This window comes from Pristiophorus japonicus, chromosome 15 (genome assembly GCF_044704955.1).
Source record: "Pristiophorus japonicus isolate sPriJap1 chromosome 15, sPriJap1.hap1, whole genome shotgun sequence".
NCBI lineage: Eukaryota > Metazoa > Chordata > Chondrichthyes > Pristiophoridae > Pristiophorus > Pristiophorus japonicus.
In genome coordinates, this window is record NC_091991.1 from 174,459,715 (window position 1) to 174,477,721 (window position 18,007).

Sequence of the window (18,007 nt, forward strand, 5' to 3'; positions counted from 1 at the left end):
GCAGGGGAGTTCTGCCCGGTATCCTGGCCAATATTTATCCCTCAACTCACATTATCTGGGTCATTATCACATTGCTGTTTGTGGCAGCTTGCTGTGCGCCAAGTGTCTGCCGCGTTTCCCCCATTACAACAGCGACTACACTCCAAAAGTACTTCGTTGGTTGTAAAGCGCTTTGGGAGGTCCTGAGGTCGTGAACGGCGCTTTCTTTTATTCAAAACATTTACAGCTTTGAATGCTCGCATCTTTCTGATGTCCTGACAGTGAGGACGACACCTTTCTGTGTCGCTGGAATCTTTACTCTCCTGCTTGCATGCAACTTGTTCTCCAAAGGACCCCGGGTCTCTCCCATTAACTGAAACAGCTCCTCGCATTAGGCAAACCCCCTGTCAACCTAACGAAGGGAGAGGAGCACTGAAGCGGTTCCGAGTTACCAGGTTGTCCACAATCTCTCAGTGGAGAGAGCTTCAGTCAATGAGAGTCGCTGACCAGCAAGGCTTATATAAAGAAGAAATGGAACCATCGAAGAGGATTGCGGATTAGCATAATTCTCATCCTGCCTTTCACCGTGACTATCCTGTTAAATTGTTTAATTAATTGGCATCACAGGGGGAACTGGTTGGAAACACATTAGTAGGCCTCGCCTTCCTAGGGGACCAGGCATTTGTAAAAACAAGAGCGCGGCCGATATATTAACAATGAAGGTGTTAAACCAGTTGTATGAAATGTCATTGTCCTCTAACTTAATGGAGTCGATTGCACCCCCGCCCCCCCTGCCCCTACAAGAAAAACGCCTTATGATTAAAACAGTGGATGGAAGGACAGTGTTCATTACTGTTTCAACCCATTAATAATGTTATCTGCAATGAGCTCTTCCCCCGCGCCCCCCTCTAATACCCAGACGGAGAAAGGTTAACCATCAATCCAACCCAACTCCTAACTCTTTTAACACGACGCTTCTCGATGGCGAGAATGTGGCTTCGCTGGGTCGTAGGTCGCGGAGGACCGTTCTTTTAATAAGTTTAGAGAGTTCTTGTTTTTCCCCCTTTCAGGCCGGAGTCCGCCTTGGTGTGTGTGGGGGGGGACACTCTACCCTGGCCCGCTCATCAGGAATCAACGGGTGCCACACTGGTCTTTACTCCCCGCCCGATTTTACTCTCCTTTGAAGTTGGTAAAGAGCAATATTGGGCGGGGTGTAAAACCGGCGTTCCATCCCCACTCCATGGGCCCCCCGACCGGCGAGGTGAGTTAGAATTGTACCCCCCCCTCCTCCCCCATATAACTCTGTAGGGGTGACCCTCCAATCTCCCGATTGTCCCCCTGCCTGAACCTTGAACAGCATTGCTGGATGAAGCAGAAGTTGCTCACCAGACTTGCAAACCGCAGTCGTGTGCTAACCAGGCCCGGGTACCTCCCCATGGGTACATTGCAGGTTCAGAGATGTGGCCGTGGGATCCGTGGCCCTTTACGAGAGTACGAGGCTCGACTTTAGGCGATTTTGTTTCATCCAACAGTTCAAAAGAATTCCCTCGAGTACAGAAGATTGAGGGGTGGATCTGATCGAGGTGTTTAAGATGATTGAAGGAGTTGATAGGGTAGATAGAGAGATACTGGACCTAGTGCTGGAAGGTGGGATTAGGCTGGGTAGCTCTTTTTCAAAACACGATGGGCCGAATGGCCTCCTTCAGTGTCATAATATTCGATACTATTTCCTCTGGTGGGGCAAGTTCAGAACAAGGGGGTATAAACTTAAAATTAGAGCCAAGCCGTTCAGGGATGATGTCAGGAAACACTTCTTCACACAAAGGGTAGGGGAAATCTGGAACTCTCTCTGCCCCCTCCCCCTCCCCCTGCAAAAAGCTGGTGAGCCTGGGGGTCAATTACAAATTTCAAAACTGATATTGATAGATTTTTGTTAGGTAAGGGTATAAAAGGTTACGGAGCCAAGGCGGGTAGATGGGGTTAAGGTACAAATCAGCCACAATCTAACTGAATGGCGGAACAGGCCCGAGGGGCTGAACGGCCTCCTCCTGCTCCTGAAGAATCCCCCCTCAGCCGCAGTTGTCCACCTGAAAGGACCATTATCCCTCTAACCTTGCGCTCTGTGCTGACTCTGTGTAACAGTCTCTGTGGAGAGATGGCAACTCGCTCCTGTTTGATACTTTTATTTCAATGTAAACTTTTCTGAGTGATATTTCATACCTTTTATGTATCTTTTATGCACAGAATCCAATTATTTAGTCTTTAGTTTTACAGAGAAAGCAATAAATTTCTATCAAACAGCATCAGATTGAAGTCGCCCTGGAGTTTATATCTCTCACTTGAAGCACCACACTGTGTTGTACTGGGCTTGAGTGGAGTTACATTAGCAGAAAGTCTTGCATTTATATAGCGCCTTTTACGACCTCCGGACATCCTGAAGCGCTTTACAGCCAATGAAGTACTTTTTGGAGTGTAGTCAGTGTTGTGATGTCAGAAACGCGGCAGCCAATTTGCGCACAGCAAGCTCCCACAAACAGCAATGGCCAAATAATCTGTTTTTAGTGACGTTGGTTGAGGGATAAAGATTGTTATGTCTGTAATGTTCTTATGAATGACTCCACGAGGTAATGTGTTGTACTCAAAATGTCGTGACCTTGGTCCTTTATTCCAAACTCCAGAGTGAGGCTCGAGCATAGTGTGCAGCCTTTTATACTGGGCCCTGCCACCAGGGCAGGAAACCCCCGGTCTCCACCAGTTGCACCCTCTAGTGGTGCCAGCATGTATATACACAGTGTAAACCTTATTGAAAGTACATCAGGTGAACAAGTCTCCATCATATGCAACCACACAGTGACTACACAGAGAGTACATCCATAGTCTGCATATACAACAAAGATTGCTCTTCGAAATAGTGTCCATGGGATCGTTTACATCCACCTGTGAGGGCAGACATTGCCCAACCATCTCATCCGAAAGACGGCACCTGCGCTCTCTCAGTACTGCGCTGAAGTTTCAAGCCTAGGTCTCTGGAGTGGGACTTGAACCCACAACCTTCTGACTCAGAGTGCTACCAGTGAGGCACTGACACATTAGAAGCTGGCAAGTCCGCTGCAGTGGCTCCAAAGGATGGGACTTCAAATCCCACTGCAACCACCTCTGAAACTGAATGTGTTACCGAGCTAGAATGGACATAGCAGACACAGGCCATTCAGCTCAACCTCTCTATGCTGGTGTTAATGCCCCACAAGAGCCTGCTCCCACCTCTACGTCACCTGACCCAGAAAGCTCCCTGCCCTGTTCCTGAAAACCCAACAGCTTCACTAATGCCCTGCGGGAAAGTTATCTGCCACCTGTATCTGGTGTGGGCTGACACCTGACTGCGTTTCGCAGCGCCCAGGGTCCCGAACCCCGATCTGATCTCCGGCACTCGGAGCGGAGGAGGAAAACAGCACAGCACCCGCAAGACGTCCCGAATAAACCTTTCCTGAATTTTCATTGTTTTTTTGTCGTTGCAGACTCAAGAAAGGCGGGAGTTGGGGATGGGGTGGGTCACATTACAGTGGTGCAATGGTACTGGTATCGGACTGGTCAAATTCAAGGGCAATGAGTTCAAATCCCACCATAGGCAAGCTGTCAAATTTAATTCCACAAATCTGTGAAAATTCCAGAGGGACAATGCCATAAACCAACTGGCTCACTGACGTCCTTCAGGAAAAGGAATGAGTTACAGGTACGACGTCTCAAAATCCAGCTGTCCGAAAATCAGAATTGTCCGAAAACCGGACATTTTTGAGAAAATCCCATTTGATAATCAGTAAAATAAAGTCCGGAATTGTTGTCCAAAAACCGGCGGGCCGGACTAGTTATCGGCTTTACCGCTATGTTTTTAAACAGTGTGCGATCGGTCCGAGCCTTGCCGAATGACCCCCCCCCCGACCACGCCCGACCTGACCCACGCCACCATTCGCACTTTGTCTGTCTCGGTCGCATTATCGACTTTCTTGTCCAGAATCTGGAAAAAAATCTGAAAACCGGCGCGGTCTGGGTCCCGAGGTTGCCGGATTTGTGACATTGTGCCTCCACCTGTTCGGCCTTACACGTGACTCCAGTCCCATCCCATCCTCTGAAAGCGCCCAGCAAGCCACCACTTGTAAAAATAAGCCTCGGCACGCGGACTGCAACGGTTCAAGAAGGTCCAGCACCTCCTCAGGGCAACTCGGGATGGGCAGTGACTGCTGGCCTCGCCACCAATCTTCCCTCCAATTTCAACATTTCGTGCAGGCGCGGTTTTTCCATTTAAAAGCCGGCTACGGGGGACCTCCAGAGCGGGCACATTGCTGGCCAGCAACGCCCGCGTCCTGAGAACCAATGATTTGACGAGGTCCGTCATGTACAAGGGTATAGGAGCTGGGATACCGACGTGAAGCGTTCAGGTTGTTCCCACCGCTGCACATTCAGTGTTTCGCACTCTGCACCCATTCTGAATGCCCTACTTAACCTGTACCGTAGAATTTTCTTTTCGGTTTCCTCTCCCTCCCACGCACTATTTCCTTGATTAGACCCAAAACAGGTCGGTGTGCTTATCGTGCAGCTGAGGTTTATGCTAAAGATGTGAATGAGATGGAAATGGAAACTGCTACAAAGTAAGTTTATTCCACACATTAAGCCTTTGTTTTACCAACAACTTGTATTTATATAGCACCTGTGACATAGTAAAACATCCCAGGGAAGTAAATCAGACAAAAATTGACACCGAGCCACATAAAGAGATATTAGGGCAGATGACCAAAAGCTCGATCAACAGAGGCAAAGGAGCGTCTGAAAGGAGAGAGATAGAGAGGCGGAGAGATTTAGGGAATGAGCTTGGCGCCCAGGCAGCTGAAGGCACTGCCACCAGCAATTAAAATCAGGGATGCACAAGAGGGCAGAATTGGAGAAGTGCAGAGATCTCGGGGGGTTGTGGGAATGGAGGAGATTACAGAGATAGGGGGGGGGGGGGGCGAGGTCATGGAGGGATTTGAAAACAAGGATGAGAATTTTAAAATCAAGGCGTTGCTTAACCGGGAACCGATGTAGGTCAGTGAGCACTGGGGGTGATGGGTGAGCGGGACTTGGTACGAGTTAGGACACGGGCAGCCGAGATTTGGATCAACTCTAGTTTACGTAGGGTAGAATGTGGGCGGTCAGCTGAAAATACAACCAATTTAAAGTACCGTCAGTACTGGATCCTTTCACACTCTGTCCACATCATCCTTGACCTGCTTGAGACCAGCAAAATTTCATCTCTTTGGGAATACTAGCCACAACTGAAGGCACCGCCACCAGCGGATGAAATCGTGGCTGTGCACCTCAGCTTTCCCAGTCAAGAAAGAAGACAGAACTTGTATTTCTATAGCGCCTTTCATGACCTCAGGATGTCCCAAAGCACTGTACAACCAATGGAATATTTTTCAAGTGTAGTCCCTGTTGTAATGTAGTTAAAGATTCCAACACTGCAGCTGTGTAGCTACCAGGCTGCACCGCGGATGCCAAATCCTTCCGTGATTATTAACATGGGACCAGCAGTTAACATTTCCACAGGTAGAGCACCGCTAGCTGCCAGCAGATGGCAGTAGCGAGCTCCGTGAGGGCAGTCAGAGTGAGCAGTGTCCTTGACCCATGTTCGATTGCTGTACTCAGGCACCCCCTAGTGGCACGATTCACACAATGCACGTGGGAAGTGGGGGGGCTTCAAAACTGGTGGAATCATCAGAACATAAGAAATAGGAGCAGGAGTAGGCCATTCGGCCCCTTAAGCCTGCTCTGCCATTCTTGAGCATCCCTGATTATAATCGCTCAGCCATCGGTGGCCGTGCCAACAGCTGCCGGGGCCCTAAGCTCTGGAACTCTGCTTCCTCCTTTAAGATGCTCCTTAAAACCTACCTCTCTGCCCAAGTTTTTGATCATCTGCCCTAATTTCTTTGTGGCTCGGTGTCAAATGTATTTGTTTTGTCTTAAAACCCTCCTGTGAAGCGCCTTGGGACGTTTTGCTATGTTAAAAGCGCTATATAAATACAAGTTGTTGTTGTAGGGTGTGTGTGAGGGGCATAGGGTGTGTGTGTGAGGGGCGTAGGGTGTGTGTGTGAGGGGCGTAGGGTGCGTGTGTGAGGGGCGTAGGGTGTGTGTGTGAGGGGCGTAGGGTGTGTGTGTGAGGGAGGCGTAGGGTGTGTGTGTGAGGGGCGTAGGGTGTGTGTGTGAGGGAGGCGTAGGGTGTGTGTGTGTGAGGGGCGTAGGGTGTGTGTGTGAGGGGCGTAGGGTGTGTGTGTGAGGGGCGTAGGGTGTGTGTGTGAGGGGCGTAGGGTGTGTGTGTGAGGGGCGTAGGGTGTGTGTGTGAGGGAGGCGTAGGGTGTGTGTGTGAGGGGCATAGGGTGTGTGTGTGAGGGAGGCGTAGGGTGTGTGTGTGAGGGGCGTAGGGTGTGTGTGTGAGGGGCGTAGGGTGTGTGTGTGAGGGGCGTAGGGTGTGTGTGTGAGGGAGGCGTAGGGTGTGTGTGTGAGGGACGTAGGGTGTGTGTGTGAGGGAGGTGTACGGTGTGTGTGTGAGGGAGGCGTAGGGTGTGTGTGTGAGGGGCGTAGGGTGTGTGTGTGAGGGGCGTAGGGTGTGTGTGTGAGGGGCGTAGGGTGTGTGTGTGAGGGGCGTAGGGTGTGTGTGTGAGGGGCGTAGGGTGTGTGTGTGAGGGGCGTAGGGTGTGTGTGTGAGGGGCGTAGGGTGTGTGTGTGAGGGGCGTAGGGTGTGTGTGTGAAGGGCGTAGGGTGCGTGTGTGAGGGGCGTAGGGTGTGTGTGTGAGGGGCGTAGGGTGTGTGTGTGAGGGGCGTAGGGTGCGTGTGTGAGGGGCGTAGGGTGTGTGTGTGAGGGGCGTAGGGTGTGTGTGTGAAGGGCGTAGGGTGTGTGTGTGAGGGGCGTAGGGTGTGTGTGTGAGGGGCGTAGGGTGTGTGTGTGAGGGGCGTAGGGTGCGTGTGTGAGGGAGGCGTAGGGTGTGTGTGTGAGGGAGGCGTAGGGTGTGTGTGAGGGGCGTAGGGCGTGTGTGTGAGGGGCGTAGGGTGTGTGTGTGAGGGAGGCGTAGGGTGTGTGTGTGAGGGCCGTAGGGTGTGTGTGTGAGGGAGGCGTAGGGTGTGTGTGTGAGGGAGGCGTAGGGTGTGTGTGTGAGGGGCGTAGGGTGTGTGTGTGAGGGGCGTAGGGTGTGTGTGTGAAGGGCGTAGGGTGTGTGTGTGAGGGGCATAGAGTGTGTGTGTGAGGGGCGTAGGATGTGTGTGTGAGGGGCGTAGGGTGTGTGTGTGAGGGAGGCGTAGGGTGTGTGTGTGAGGGGCGTAGGGTGTGTGTGTGAGGGAGGCGTAGGGTGTGTGTGTGAGGGAGGCGTAGGGTGTGTGTGTGAGGGGCGTAGGATGTGTGTGTGAGGGGCGTAGGATGTGTGTGAGGGGCGTAGGGTGTGTGAGGGGTGTAGGGTGTGTGTGAGGGGCGTAGGGTGTGTGTGTGAGGGGCGTAGGGTGTGTGTGTGAGGGGCGTAGGGTGTGTGTGTGAGGGACGTAGGGTGTGTGTGTGAGGGGCGTAGGGTGTGTGTGTGAGGGGCGTAGGGTGTGTGTGGGGCGTAGGGTGTGTGTGGGGCGTAGGGTGTGTGTGTGAGGGGCTGTGGGGCTAAAGAAGATTTCAACGGTCAGAGTGAAGCCTTTCAAGGAGTTCGAACGCAAGAATGAGGATTTTGAAGTTAATATGCTTCAAAATATTATCTATTTTAAAATATAATTTTATTCTAAAATCAATAAATCTAATGTGATGAAAGTTTGGGTTTCTTGCTCAGTAACCTCTCGGTGACTGTCGACAAGTACTCGAAGAGCTCGTCCCCTTGTGCATCATGACCTTTAACCTTGTTAAATAGTACAACTGATTCCATGTGTTCTGGTCAGATACGGCTGATCTGCACACCTCTAGTTCATTCTAAAAGCCATTTATACGGTTTATCAGTTTGACAATGTTCAGTAAGCTGTTTTGCGGTTTGTATCGGTGTGTCCCATAACCCACGGAGCTATGGTGAGATTCGAGACCATGCTGAGCCAAGATGTTCTCAGAGAACCATCCAGCTCCATTTGAGACCGGGGGGGGGGGGGGGCGTGGGGGGGGGCTGTGATTTCAGCCGGATGGTGTAAGAATCAGCGGAAACATCAACAGCATCAGTGGAAACTTTTGGACTGTAAGTTTTGGACATTGTTTTTCCATATTTTCTGTTACTGCAGAAGAGCAGACAGCCGACTGGGACAGGTCCAGACATGTTCCACAGGAATACACATCAGGTGGGCGGGGTTGGGTCAATGGCTGAAATCGCAGGAAGATGGCTGATGGAGGGCCCTTTGTCATGTAATGGGAACCCATCAGTGAGAGATCAGGTCAACGGGTCAGTGCTCAACCCATCGAAATGACAGAGAGCCCCGGAGCGCGGGAACCTCAGGACAAAGGAAACTATTTGGCCACCCAGACTCATTGGAGCCTTTATCCCCAGGAACAGCCCAGTAACAAAGACACAGGCCGAGGATGTGATTCAGTGCTTTTAGTTGGACTGCCTCAGGCAAGGGACTGGGTTCTGGCGCGAGAATTCAGAAGCATTTTTCAGGTATAAGAGACAGTAGTTTGGAGCCATCTCTCTCTCTCCTCTTCTACACTTGCTTGCTTCGTTCAACGCATTGAAGGACTTCTCGGCCTTTTGGCTAAGATCTGCATAACTAACCTGACCAGCCACCATGACTTCCGGGTGGTTTCTCCCTGGTCAGGAAGGTATATGCTTACATTTTTGTAAACAGGAGGTGGGTGGGATTGGTGACCCATCCACCTCCACGGAGGTGTGTGGGGGACCTGACCCATCCACCTCCATGGCACGAACCTGGTATTGCAGTACTTCCAGGAACGGTGCAGTGGCTCTAGGCCTTTTGGCTAAGAGCATTGGCGCAGAGTGATCCTTGACTGGTGCAGGGTGACCTCTGGCGTTTGACAAAGAATTGTAACGATTGGATAACGATTGGACATGAATAAAAAATAAAAAAAAAATAAAAAAAAAAAAATTGAAGGACCAAGCACTCCGTCCGGGACAGAGAGAAGAAACCATCTACGAGCAGAGAGCCTCGCTCATCGGGAGAAGCAGCGAGTAAGCCAGAGGGATAACTGGTGAGCATTATCATAGCCCACGCATCCTGTAGACCACCGCATAGTGTGAAGGGGTGTCGTGTGTCCCAAACAAACCTTAGGGGTTTCGTGGGGAGGTTTCTGCGTGGATCATAGGCGTACGCACAGTCTGTTGGGCAGATTTGGTGGTGCCCTATTGAACCAAGCAGGGGTGTTTTAGTCATGGGTACTTTGCGATAGGGGCCTGTTCAGATGGGCCAGTGGTGCGCTGTGTTTGTTTTACACCTCCATTGTGTGTTTTACTGGGTGCAGGTGTGTGCTTTAACTTGAATAAAAGCATTGTGACGGTTGAGATTGAAAGATTGTGTCTATAACTGAGTATTTTGTTCACTACGGTAATTCCAGGTCTAGAACTGTTGTAAGTGGGGGAGAGGGGGGTGATTCGAAACCACCCAGGGCAAAACCACTTACAATGGGCTGATGCTGGAACACCCGGAATAACCAAGGTCTTCGGTTGGCCAGATTGGAGCCACACCGGTTGTACAGGTGGGCAGGTGGCACTGCCATTAACTGGAGAGTCAACTCCTGACACGTCGACATCACCAGAAACGCAAGGTCCTCGGCCTCCTGACGTCTGGGTCTGGCCACGACCTCTCTCCTTTTAGGGGCATTTATCGCCCATCCCTAATTGCCCTTGAGAAGATGGTGGTGAGCTGCCTTCTTGAACCTCTGGTGAAGGTACCCCCACAGCGCTGTTAGGGGTTCTGGGATTTTGACCCAGCGACGATGAAGGAACGGCCAATACGAATCCAAGTCAAGGTGGCTTGAGACTTGGAGGGGTACGTGGAGGTGGTGGTGTTTCCATGTGCCTGCTGCCCTTGTCCTTCTGGTGGTAGAAGTCGCAGGGAGGTCCTGCTGCAACTGTATAGTGTATTGGTGAGGCCGCACCTGGAGTACTGCGTGCAGTTTTGGTCACCTTACTTAAGGAAGGATATACTAGCTTTGGAGGGGGTACAGAGACGATTCACGAGGCTGATTCCGGAGATGAGGGGGTTACCTTATGATGATGGATTGAGTAGACTGGGTCTTTACTCGTTGGAGTTCAGAAGGATGAGGGGTGATCTTATAGAAACATTTAAAATAATGAAAGGGATAGACAAGATAGAGGCAGAGAGGTTGTTTCCACTGGTCGGGGAGACTAGAACTTGGGGGCACAGCCTCAAAATACGGGGGAGCCAATTTAAAACCGAGTTGAGAAGGAATTTCTTCTCCCAGAGGGTTGTGAATCTGTGGAATTCTCTGCCCAGGGAAGCAGTTGAGGCTAGCTCATTGAATGTATTCAAGTCACAGATAGATAGATTTTTAACCAATAAGGGAATTAAGGGTTACGGGGAGCGGGCGGGTAAGTGGAGCTGAGTCCACGGCCAGATCAGCCATGATCTTGTTGAATGGCGGAGCAGGCGCGAGGGGCTAGATGGCCTACTCCTGTTCCTAATTCTTATGTTATGTTCTTATGTTCGCGGGTTTGGGAGGTGCTGCCAAAGAATCTTTGGCGGGTTGCTGCAGTGCATCTTGTAGATGGTACACACTGCAGCCACGGTGCGCCGGTGGTGGAGGGAGTGAGTGTGGAAGTGGTGGATGGGGTGCCAATCAAGCAGGAAGTGGGGAGGGAGGGGGCAAGAGAATAGAGGGAGAAAGGCTAGGTTAAATTTTCAGAAAGCGTTAAATGGTTGAGGGAAAGTGATGTCACTTTAGTAAGTGAATCCCCTGCTCTTTCCATTTCAGGAGTCAAAATGTGTGTTCAGATTCCTCCAGAAAACACTGAACGCGAATGATGACGATGAGCACTGCGGAGCTGATTAGATCTTTTAATAAGGAACGTTAACTGGGATCACATTCACTTGAATGGTGCATCAACAACAACAACTTGCATTTGTATAGCACCTTTAATGTAGTAAAACGTCCCAAGGTGCTTCACAGGAACGGAATCAAACAAAAATTTGACACCGAGCCACAGGGGGAGATATTAGGGCAGGTGACCAAAGAGGTGGGTTTTAAGGAACGTCTTAACGGAGGAGGGGCCGAGAGGTTTAGAGAGGGAATTCCAGAGCTTGGGGCTCAGGCAGCTGGAGGCACGGCCACCAATGGTTAGGGTTAGATGGAGAGATGAAAATTGGGGATACTCAAGAGGCCAGAATTGTTGTTGCTGTTGTAAATAAGGCACATTAACTGGGCTCACATGCACTTACACAGGGGAAATCACCATCAGCACCACTGACGATTATGGAGACTGTTTGGTTTTCATGGAAAAAGCCAAACGTACAAATTGGTAAAAAATCCCCCAAAATGCCAAGTATTGAAAGGCAATTTGATTTTATCAGTCGACTGAGAGTCAGCGGTCCAGACCACAGAGGGCAGGAGACAACTCGAGAATTATAGGCCAGGCCATTGGATTTCCATTGTCGTGGGAAATATCCTGGAATCCCACGTATTAAGAAAGAAATTGGACTCAGTCACCATTGGCCCAGCTTGTGATTTATTATTTTTGAGCACTTTGGAAAAAAGGTGGGGGGGTGGCGGGGAGCTGGAGAAGCTTCATCCGTGGATATCTGGCACAAAACAGGTCCTACATCTTAGCTACAACCGTTAGAGTCTGCAGCACCGCACGTGCTCCGTCCCGTTAAAGGACAGGCAATCCGGGGATTGGGAACTTTGACGCAAATGTTTCCACTTCCCCCTTCAGTTGTGTTATCTTGTTCTGGTAGTCCTTGTCATTCAGCATCTTCTCTTTGAACTCCTTGAGAGGGGCCTTTACTCCGACGTCCCTCTGAATCTCCAGTGTTATCTCGATCCCTGCAGAGGCAAAAACCCCCTGGATTTCAGCACTCGGAAATGGATTCAGTTTCACGCTAATGGATCTCAGAGCAATACGCGGGCAGCATCAGCACCTGAGGCCTCAGGTCATACAGGTACCCGACCCCTGCTCCAACTGGGATCGGCCCCCTGACCCCTGCTCCAACTGGGATCGACCCCCGACCCCTGCTCCAGCTGTGATCGACCCTTTGACCCCGACCTCTGCTCCAGCTGGGATCGACCCCTGACCCCTGCTCCAACTGGGATCGACCCCGACCCCTGCTCCAGGTGGGATCAACCCACTGACCCCTGCTCCAGGTGGGATCGACCCCCTGACCCTTGCTCCAGGTGGGATCGACCCCCTGACCCCTGCTCCAGGTGGGATCGACCCCCTGACCCCTGCTCCAGGTGGGATCGACCCCCTGACCCCTGCTCCAGGTGGGATCGACCCCCTGACCCCTGCTCCAGGTGGGATCGACCCCCTGACCCCTGCTCCAGGTGGGATCGACCCCCTGACCCCTGCTCCAGGTGGGATCGACCCCCTGACCCCTGCTCCAGGTGGGATCGACCCCTCCTACAGCTGGGATCCACATCTGCTCCAACTGAGATTGACCCCTGACCCCTGCTCCAGCTGGGATTGACCCTCGACCCCTGCTCCAGCTGGGATCGACCCTTAAACCATACTCTAGCTGGGATTGACACCTGACCCAACTGGGATTAACCCCTGACCCAGCCGGGATTGACCTCCTGACCCAGCCGGGATTGACCTCCTGACCCAGCCGGGATTGACCCCCTGACCCAGCCGGGATTGACCCCCTGACCCAGCCGGGATTGACCCCCTGACCCATGACCCAGCTATGATTGACCCCCTGACCCAACTTGGATTGACCCCCGACCCAGCTATGATTGACCCCCGACTCAGCTATGATTGGCCCCCTGACCCAGCTATGATTGGCCCCCTGACCCAGCTATGATTGACCCCCTGACCCAGCTGGGACGACAGCACAGAAGCAGCCTGGAGCAGCGGAGCGCACTGTTCTTTGTGACTCAGTGTCACACCCGGTGCAGCGTTCACCCTCCGCCGCTGATGAAAGCGCCACGAACCGCGCCGGCAACACCGCGGGAATCCCGGCCCCGCCTCGCTAGCACCGCGCCGGCTTCAACACTCCCGGTCAGCGAGAAGCAACCTTACCTCGGTGAATAAAAGCCGCAACGGTCTGGAAATCCTCCTCCCGGAACCCTCGGGAGGTGAGGGCCGGGGTCCCCAGGCGTAGGCCGCTGGGCCGTAAGGCGCTCTTGTCACCTGTGGGACAACAAGAGGTTAACGTCGCCTTGCTCCCACTCCATCGCTTCACGTCTTTCCACTGCCCGAGACAAACTTACACCCAAGTGTTTGTTTCTTTTTGTTGTGGTTATAGCGACAGGAGGAGGACATTCAGCCCCTCGAGCCTGTTCCGCCATTCAATTAAATCACGACTGATCTGTATCTTAACTCCACCTACACGCTCTTGGTTCCGTAACCCTTAATACCCTCGCCGAACAAAAATCTATCGATCTCAGTTTTGAACATTTTCAATTGACTCCCAACCTCAACAGCTTTTTGGGGGAAGAGAGTTCCAGATTTCCCCTGACATCATCCCTGAACGGCCTGGCTCTAACTTTGAGGTTACGCCCCTGGTTCTGGACCCCCCCCCCCCCCCCCCAGAGGAAATAGTTTCTCTCTAGCCACCCAATCAAATCCTTTAATCATCTTGAACCCCTGAATTAGCTGACATGCCGGGGTCACACACACACACAGCTGCACTTTGACCTGAAGGCGGGTAGTAGTCTGCTCACTCAGAGTTTACTCTAAAGAGCAGCTTAGTGCTAGGACGTTGGTTCTGGGGGTAAGATTGGACCGCCACCCTGCACGAGATAGTGATTTTTTTGCACGAGTGACTTTTGCTTTCCTTGTTTGCACTGTATATGTTACAGTTTTAAATGCATAAAATCTTTCAACAAGCCAAATTAGAATTTTTTATATGATCTAGCACCTATCTGATGGCAATTACATATATTATTTTAGACAAAATCTCTAGCTATAATTCTTAATTGTTCTAATTATTGGTATATTGGTATGTGCTACATGTACTGATAACCCAAATGTTTTCACACCTGACTTTCCAAATTTGTGAATTATTTATTGCAATACCAGTGCTGACTTATTTTGCATAATTGTGAAATGGTACAGCAGTTATATTTTCTCTTTTATAGGTAGATTATTGACTGTACTTTCTCACAATGTTTACATTTAACACGGTAAATATTCTGTCTGCAATGTTAGATCATAAACTATAAAACCTGTTCTTTTAAATCAGCCACTCTGTCCTCCGGTCTGTCCTCCGGTCCGTCACTGGTCTGTCCTCCGGTCTGTCCTCCGGTCTGTCCTCCGGTCTGTCACTGGTCTGTCACTGGTCTGTCCTCCGGTCTGTCACTGGTCTGTCCTCCGGTCTGTCCTCCGGTCTGTCCTCCGGTCTGTCACTGGTCTGTCCTCCGGTCTGTCCTCCGGTCTGTCACTGGTCTGTCCTCCGGTCTGTCCTCCGGTCTGTCACTGGTCTGTCCTCCGGTCTGTCACTGGTCTGTCCTCCGGTCTGTCACTGGTCTGTCCTCCGGTCTGTCCTCCGGTCTGTCACTGGTCTGTCACTGGTCTGTCCTCCGGTCTGTCCTCCGGTCTGTCCTCCGGTCTGTCACTGGTCTGTCCTCCGGTCTGTCCTCCGGTCTGTCACTGGTCTGTCCTCCGGTCTGTCACTGGTCTGTCCTCCGGTCTGTCACTGGTCTGTCCTCCGGTCTGTCACTGGTCTGTCCTCCGGTCTGTCCTCCGGTCTGTCCTCCGGTCTGTCTCTGGTCTGTCCTCTGGTCTGTCCTCTGGTCTGTCACTGGTCTGTCCTCTGGTCTGTCACTGGTCTGTCCTCCGGTCTGTCACTGGTCTGGTGGTGCAGCACCTCGATAAGGTCCTGACTGCTGCTTATTGCAGTAAACTGACAGAGGTGATGGCCATGGCAACACTCTCTCTTGCCTCTGAGTCAGAAGGTTGTGGGTTCAAGACCCACTCCAGTGACTTGAGCACAGAAATCCAGGCTGACACTCCCAGTGCAGTGCTGAGGGAGCGCTACACTGTCGAGTTGCCGTCTTTCGGATGAGACGTTAAACCGAGGCCCCGTCTGCTCTCTCAGGGGGACATAAAAGATCCCACGGCACTATTTCGAAGAGCAGGAGTTAACCCGGTTGACCTGGGCCAATATTTATCCCTCAATCAACATCACTAAAAAGTAGATTATCTGGTCATCGTTGGCCGTAAAGCACTTTGGCACATCCTGAGGATGCTAAATTAATGCAATTTCCTCCTTTCCTCCAGGCACCTGCCTATAACCTCTTCAACTCAACTAATGAAACTTTATCGTGCAGTTGCTGTCTAAAGGACCCAGTCCCATCACAGGTTAACGTAATGAGACCTGAATGAAATAACCTTTATATAAAAAAAAACAAACAAGAAACAGTCAGTGTGGGTTAGGATTCTCCTTTCGGAATGGGTAGCAATCCTAACTCACACTAAGTCCCGCTCACCCATCAACCCGCGCTCGCTGACCTACATTGGCTCCTGGACCAACCACGCCTCGATTTTAAAATTCTCATCCTCGTTTTCAAATCCCTCCACGGCCTCACCCCTCCCTATCTCTGTAGCCTCCTCCAGCCCCACAACCCTCCGAGATTTCTGTGCTCTTCCGATTCTGACCTCTTGCGCAATCTCTGATTTCCATCGCTCTACCATTGGCGGCCGTGCCTTCAGCTGCTTGGGCCCCAAGCTCTGAAATTCCCTCCTTAAACCTCTCCCCCACTCTTATGTCACTCCTTAAAACCCACCTCTCTGACCAAGCTGTTGTTCACCTGCCCAAATATCTCCTTTTGTGGGCTCGGTGTCCACTCGGTGAAAACACCTTCCTGTGAAGCGCCATGGGAGGTTTTACTCGATGGTTAAAAGGCTCTATATAAATGCAAGTCATTGTTGTATACCTGGACAGGTGTTCTTGTTGCAAGCAATGGCGCACTGCTCCAGAACTTTCTCAGCTCGGCCCCCGTCCGTGCCTTGGTTGCGTAGATCCATCAGGATGAGATGATTGTCCGAGCCGCCTGTACAAGGTGGACAAAGCAGAACACGCAACAGTTTCACACCCAGTGCAGCGTCGAGCGCTCCAACACAGCGCCATTCAAACCGAGTGGGAGAAGGCACAGGGTGCCCAGCGACAGGGATGTGATGGAGGGAGGCTGGAGAAGCCGGTAGAGTTGGGATGGGTGACCCGTTAGAAGGCTTTGTGATTATGAAGGGCTGTATTCAGGTGAATCGAGGTACGAGTGGGAGATGGCGTGAGGAAACGCGAGCAGGAGTGGGTGGGAACAGCATCATTTGGTGCGTAGAAGGGAAGGTCGAGGGAGCAGAGCTTTTTTTTGAAGCGCCTTGAGATGTTTTATTACGTGAAAGGCGCTATAGAAATATATGTTTTTGTTGCTCATTAACTCGGATAAGCAGGACCTCACCCTGACCCATTCCCACCCAGATTATATTTGACCCTCACATTCTTTAAAGGTTCAAGTCGCCCGACTGAAATAGAAACGGAAATAAATTGAGTATGGCTCACAGCAAGGAGACTTACCTCTACGGGACCTGGCTGGAGAGGTGACTGGGAGAAAGCCGTGTGTATTTTTGGAAATTAGTGAACGAGGGCTTGAGTTTTTTTAAAAAACATTCCGAAGCCTAGATGAGCATCAAAGTCCTCGGTGGGGGGCGGGGTGGTGGGGGGGGGGGAATTCGGTCAAGCCTCTGTTGCGGCGATAACCCGAGCAGGGCGGTAAATTTTGCGCCGGGAAATGGTTTGCGTCTCCAGCCGCAAAATTCAGCAGCATGCCCCGAGTGTGGGCCGGGGCACGAAAGGAGACATTCCACACCTCTTGTAGGGCGCTCGGCCAGCTGAGTAACTGAAAATCCCGAGCTAAACAGCTGGCCTTGGAGGGCCCTCCAAGAGAAGTTTCTGTGAAACAAAAATCTGAAAAAAAACACCAAAAACATTCCCAATACTATACGGATGCCACATCCCCATTACCTGAGGTAGACATTCCTTCCCTCACGGTGACCAGTACAGCTCGGACCGCCCGCTTTCACAGGCGGTCCCACTAGGGGGCACTGCGGGACGCTACCTGGCACCAAATGTCGCCCGGTGGGGTGTTGGCTCTTCCCGGAAACACTTTCCGCCGCCATTACCCTACCCCCGGGGCGGAAACAGAGGCGGCAAGGAAACAAAAATCCAGCCCCGAGACAATAGGAGGAAAGATGGAAGAGATCGGTCGGTGGTTTGTTGACACCAATTGCTGGGTTTTAAAAGATATCAGGAGGCAGAGAAGATGAAGGGAGATGAGGAGTTCCACAGTTTTGAGGTCTGGGCCGCTGAGGTACGAGTGGGAAATGGTGTGAAGAAACGTGAGCAGGAGAGGGGGGGAACAGCACATTTGAAGCATAGAAGGGAAGGTCGAGGGAGTTAAGCTTTCTCGAATGGTATTTGCCGCACGTGTTTTGGTGGGAAAATTAACCACTTTGGTGACTTGAATCGAACTTTAAATCCGCAATTTGCCCGTGTTACATATTATTCCAAATCCTTGTTTAGAACTAAGCTCACGGCAAGTGTTTTACATAAATTCTACATTTAGTAAAACTTGAGACACAAGTTTAAATAGATTTGCCAAATTGGTCAAGTTTACAACACGGACGTGTTTGATTCCATCTAAGGAGGCGGAGCCTCTGCCTCAGGATCATCTGCCCACACTGCTCCCAGCATGCTCACCGGTGACGATCTTGTATCCCAGGTTCACCAGGGCTGTGGACAGAACCTTGCAGTTAGCCAGTGTCTGCTTCTGGTAGGCCTTGAACTCCGGAGTCATTGCCTGTTTGAGCGCGACAGCAACTCCTGCCCAGACAGACACATGAGGGACATTTCAGTACAG

General features: G+C 51.4%; 1 protein-coding gene and 1 pseudogene across 6 annotated transcripts in view; one reads left to right on the forward strand and one right to left on the reverse strand.

Moving 5' to 3' along the window:
- Window positions 1-8,692: 8,692 nt before the first annotated feature.
- LOC139226083 (U2 spliceosomal RNA) lies at window positions 8,693-8,922 on the forward strand (annotated as a pseudogene).
- Window positions 8,923-10,978: 2,056 nt separating this feature from the next.
- Window positions 10,979-18,007, reverse strand: part of shmt1 (serine hydroxymethyltransferase 1 (soluble)) — an 87,826-nt gene continuing 80,797 nt past the window's right edge. For all 6 annotated transcript variants that reach the window (XM_070901312.1, XM_070901314.1, XM_070901313.1 and 3 more), the window contains 4 exons: window positions 17,848-17,970; window positions 16,028-16,144; window positions 13,170-13,280; window positions 10,979-11,977 (listed from right to left, as the gene is read on the reverse strand). In XM_070901312.1, the coding sequence (XP_070757413.1) occupies window positions 11,805-11,977; window positions 13,170-13,280; window positions 16,028-16,144; window positions 17,848-17,970 (524 nt within the window). In that variant the 3' untranslated portion in view covers window positions 10,979-11,804. The remainder of the gene's footprint in view (window positions 11,978-13,169; window positions 13,281-16,027; window positions 16,145-17,847; window positions 17,971-18,007) is intronic.